This window comes from Buceros rhinoceros, unplaced genomic scaffold (genome assembly GCF_000710305.1).
Source record: "Buceros rhinoceros silvestris isolate BGI_N320 unplaced genomic scaffold, ASM71030v1 scaffold7536, whole genome shotgun sequence".
Lineage (NCBI taxonomy): Eukaryota > Metazoa > Chordata > Aves > Bucerotiformes > Bucerotidae > Buceros > Buceros rhinoceros.
Window position 1 is genome coordinate 19,723 of NW_010415754.1, and position 4,827 is coordinate 24,549.

General features: G+C 44.0%; 1 protein-coding gene across 2 annotated transcripts in view; it reads right to left on the reverse strand.

The window, feature by feature from the left end:
• Nucleotides 1-239: 239 nt before the first annotated feature.
• Nucleotides 240-4,827, reverse strand: part of APP (amyloid beta (A4) precursor protein) — a 109,365-nt gene continuing 104,777 nt past the window's right edge. For both annotated transcript variants that reach the window (XM_010137531.1, XM_010137530.1), the window contains one exon: nt 240-1,472. In XM_010137531.1, coding sequence (XP_010135833.1) covers nt 1,371-1,472 — 102 coding nt within the window. In that variant the 3' untranslated portion in view covers nt 240-1,370. The remainder of the gene's footprint in view (nt 1,473-4,827) is intronic.

Genomic DNA, 4,827 nt, shown 5'->3' on the forward strand with positions numbered 1-4,827 from the left:
TACTGGGCTGGATGGTCTTGCAGCCTGAGAGGCTCCTCCTTGCATTCACTGGCGAGGCCTGTTGCTGGGCACTGATCTCGCTGGGAAGGCAACAGCAGCAGAGCAGCAGCAGCAAGAGAAGGGCTTGCCAGCAAGTCACTCCTGGGGATGGATGGGGAGGCAGGAATTATTCATTCATGTGCTCCTCTGCACGAGTGCACGTGGCTGCTTGGCACAGAAACACACCACTACAACAGGGCTCCTCCAGGAATGTATTTATTTACATTAAAACACTATTATACAAACTGAAAGAAAGAAAAAGAAAACAAAAAAAGAGACAATGTCTTAGAGGGGCAGGTGTGCCAAAGTCAGCGCCCCTCACTCCCCACCCTGTCTCGCTGCCATCTTCCTTTGGCTCTGGTGCCAGGATCCTTGTAGGAAAATCCCTTCCCACCCTCTCTCAGTGTGAACATCCATGTTTTCTGTTTAAGTGGTTTTCAGAAATCGTTGTTTTCTGCCTCCAAAGAAAACTCTTGCCCAAAAGTTTTTTTCTTAATTTATTTATGTAACACAGTGTAGAAAGCTATCAATTCATAAGCAATGGTTCTGTACAATCATCCTGCAGAGGATCCCTGTTAATTTTCGACCAGCAGGCACTTTTCCCCCCCAGAAGTGCTCACAATTAACAGGGATTCTTTTTAATTTTTTTTTAAGATCAAAAAGATACATGGAAAAGAAAATAAAGTTTACCTTTTAATGCCTAAAGTGTGCACATAAAACAGGCACAAAGAAACGAATGTGTATTCCCATGATTCCTACATCACTAATACAGCAGGCGCAACAATCTGTACAATAAAATGCAGCTGCAGAGGAAAAGAATTTCAGTAACTCATCCGGAATACTTTTTAAAAAATGTTGGTTTACTTTAAAATGCATAGTGATCAGAAAAAAATGGTCAGCAAAGAGAAGCAGCTAAACCCCACAGACACAGAAAGCATCCCCCATCAATTCTTAAAGCATATTTCAATTAGGACTTAATTTTTGTCACAGATCACAAGAATAATATACAACTGGCTAAGGAGCTACATGATAAATAATTGGGAAAGAGAATCTATCCATGCACTAGTTAAATACAGCTAACCTCTTTACAGTACACAAAAAACATTCATTAATAATGTAGTGTAAAGACTGAAATGTAAAGAGAAAGAGAGAGAAAATACATTACTGATTTTATTAATTCAAGTTCAGGCATCTACTTGTGTTACAGCACAGCTGTCAAAAGGCGAGAATGAGTAAATAATAAAACAGAGTGTTTTTCTTTCTTTCCACATTACTCTATAACTGAACACCGATGGGCAGTGCTGTCCAACTCATGAGGCTGCTGTGGTGTCCTAGTTCTGCATCTGTTCAAAGAACTTGTAGGTGGGGTTTTCATAGCCATTTTGCTGCATCTTGGAAAGGTGGCGCTCCTCTGGTGTCACTGCAGCATCCACCTGTTGTGAGAAGAGCAAACCAGGGACAGATTCTGGGTTAACACACAGCACACCCAACACTTCCCCACTCTACAGCCACCCCACATACTTTGTACCCTCCCCTGTGCTTTCAGCCAGAAAGCATCCTCCAAAACACAAGAGAGTTTATTTGACAGGTTCTTCCCTGCCAGCCCCCCTCCCTTTTTTTTTTTTCTTTTTAACATAGTGGGAAAAGTAAGTTAGGTCCTGAGCTCAGTCCAAATCTCATAAGAAAATCTAAAATAAAGGTGGCTGGGAAGGTAAAGGGATAATTTTCCACTAACCAGAGCAGCAAAGGTAGGACCTGGGGGCTCTCACTTCGTCTGAAGAGACAACTGCCTCTGCAAACTCTTCTCTCAAGTTGTGCAGGACTGTGTGTGGTCTCACGAACAAAACCAACAGATGCCACTGCACCAGCAATAACGGAGAAGCCAGCAAACAGCTTTAAAGAGCAATTTGCGAGAGATGGCTCTTCCAGTCTGGACAGGAGTGGTTCACTTTTTGGACAGAGTAACATGCAGGAGAGGGTAAGGCAGCAGGAACAACTCTACCATTCTTGTGCTGCAGGACTTCACAACCAGCTGGCCAAAGTCAGCAGTACCAGCTTTGGTTTTTGTTGTCTGCTCAGGAGGCATGTAACTCCACAAACAAAAAGGGGGATATGTTCTGCATCTCCCCACTAGTCCCCCATTATTGGGTTTTTTTCCCCCTAGGATATATACCAGTAACCATACTTGGAATCAAATGGATCTCAAAAGAAAAGACAAGACTCACTAAAAAGCTGAGGGAAGTGGCTTGAGGCTGCCTTCCGTCTGTATTGTGCTCTCAGATTTGTGGCAGGTGCTGGGGTCTCAAGACCAAGAAAAATTACTTGGAAAAAGTAAAAAGAGGGTAGCAAGGAAAAGCCAGAGTAGCCAGGCACAAGGTCAGCAAAAGGGTCCCACTGCACTCATGGAAACAGAATTTCTCTGGCTCCAAGGGTGAGTTTGGTTCAGTTTAGTGACGAAAAGTTTGATGTGTCTGCACTGGTTTAAGTGCTTCTACTTAACAAAAATAGCCCCTTCGTCATTACTTGGAAGACAGGCACAAAGACAGCTCGGGCAAGGTTTCTCCACTGAATACCTGCTGCTCCACAAGTTAGTTTTTCTTCCTTCACTGAACACTGCAGTAATATAAAACTCATCAAATTAGAGTGGGTGAGAATGGTCTCCAAATGTTAATTAGTTATTTTACCTCTGCTGTGTGAGCTCGAGCTTTAAGTGTGTTCTAAACCTACTACACTCTGGCTATCTCGCTAACCACCTCTAAAAGCAGAGCCAAGAAAGGCAGCTATTTCATCTGCTACCTGATAACCTCTAGTGTTTGACAGCTCCTGCAAGAGAAGGTAAAACATGTATTTTACATTGTCAAAAATTTGAAATCAGGAAGGTGCCTAAGCCTCTGTATACTAAAGTATTAGGTATGAACATTTTCCAGTGGATTCCTGTAAGTAGTGGCCTAGAAAAACATCCATTTACTTTTAGCACAAAAATAGCCTTTTGGGTAACGGAAAGGGTATTCTCTCATGAAGCCTTATATAGCAGGCCAACTTCCTCTAACCTTTAATAAAAAAGTAACGGAGAAGTACTTGTGTCTGATACTCATTTAAAATCTACTCTACAATATTGGAAAAAAACTCAGCTTAGCAGTTATTACTTGACACCCTGGAGAAAGATTAAAGGTATGTTCTTCCACGCTTGGGACAAATGCAGGCTGCTCAGTTTATTTTTGCAGCCGTTCTTTTATTGCGGTAGGCGATACCACAGTACCACCGTTAGCACAGTGCAAGTGGGAAACGGCTCCTCTCAGAGCCGTCTTACGGCTTCGTGTTCTTCTGTTTGTTACTTAAGATTAGAAATGGTTCTGTGTGTGGCACGGGTATTGGACTGCTCAGATGAACAGCTGATCCGGTCCCAAATCTGATCCGTTTTCATACCTGTGCCCCTTCTAAATCTCCTCATCCATGTTCTGAGTTCAAACTGCATTTCCAGTCAACACTGCATCTTCCATCAAGCCTTTTTCTAATGCAATAATTGCACATTTTAACGAAACACCCAACTTCAAGGGTCACATACCGCTTTTGATTGCAAAGCCATTGTGAAACTCTCCACAGCTGGGAGCCCTGAGCCTTCCAGCAAGCCCTTGACTCCTGCCGGCAGCGAACAGGATGCCAGCCAGAAAGGATCACTGGGCTGAGCTGACATGGTGCTTCCCGTATTTCTCATTCTGCAATGTAACTTGGCCTTTTTCGCTGTTAAAATACTGTTGTTCAAAGGCTTTTTTTTTTTAAAGTTGGATTTACACAGACTAATTCCCTTACGCAACAAACCCCAAATCCATCTATTCTTCACCTCCTGTGACATGCTCTCAGGCAGTGAGATCCTGTTTAGAGAGATTGCGCTCTCGCTTTAAGCTGCTTTTCCCAGATTTCCCTCGTTTTAGAAAGCAGGGGTCAAAAAAAGAGTGTTTTTCTTTGCCTGCCCCCTCGCTTTCCAGAATTGACAAAACAACCTTATTTCTTTTCTTCTTAAGGATGCAAGCTTCCCCTGGCTAGCCCACACGAGCAGTGAGCGCTCAGCTTGGCTGTCAACAATCATTTCCATCCATCAGGGACAGGAGAACCCCTGGGAATTTCACAGCCCAACTCCTTTCCAATATCTACACCCAAATCCCCAAGACGTTTCTGTACAACAACGTGCTCAGCAGCCAGTGTAGGACTGTGCACTCGCATTTTGAAGACTCATCCTTGCCTGTCTCACGTACGCCCAGCAGAGAGGGCAAGCGGTGGTGCTGGGTGAGAGGCAGTGAGGGTGCCGCCCCAACTCACAGCACTCATCTCTGCAACTATCTCCAGGGGCTGTGTTGCTTCCTGCTGCTTGACCTGTCCTTCCTCCAGGGGCTGTCAACTTCTCCCTCCATAAGGATACACCGTCTCTATCCACATGCAGTGAAACAGCTTCTGGCAATTCCTTCATGCCATCACTGTACAGCAGAGCACTGGTTTTTCGTGTATGTTGTCAGCATTACAGCAGTAGGGCCTAAAAACATCTATTCCATATAGGTTTTGTACAAACATGTAAAAGGCCTAATCCCTGCCCTGAGGACCATGCAAATTTAACAGTGTCAACTAGTTCCGTTGTGACAATGTCGCCACATGCCATCTGCTGCTGCTGAAGTTGTCACTAACATGGCTGTGAAGGGAAGAACAAAGCAGGGGAAAAGGCAACTGTCCCTGTAGCCTTTTCAGCGCTTACAGAAAATACGAATACAAAGTAAATGCAGAAGAAAAGCCGCTCTT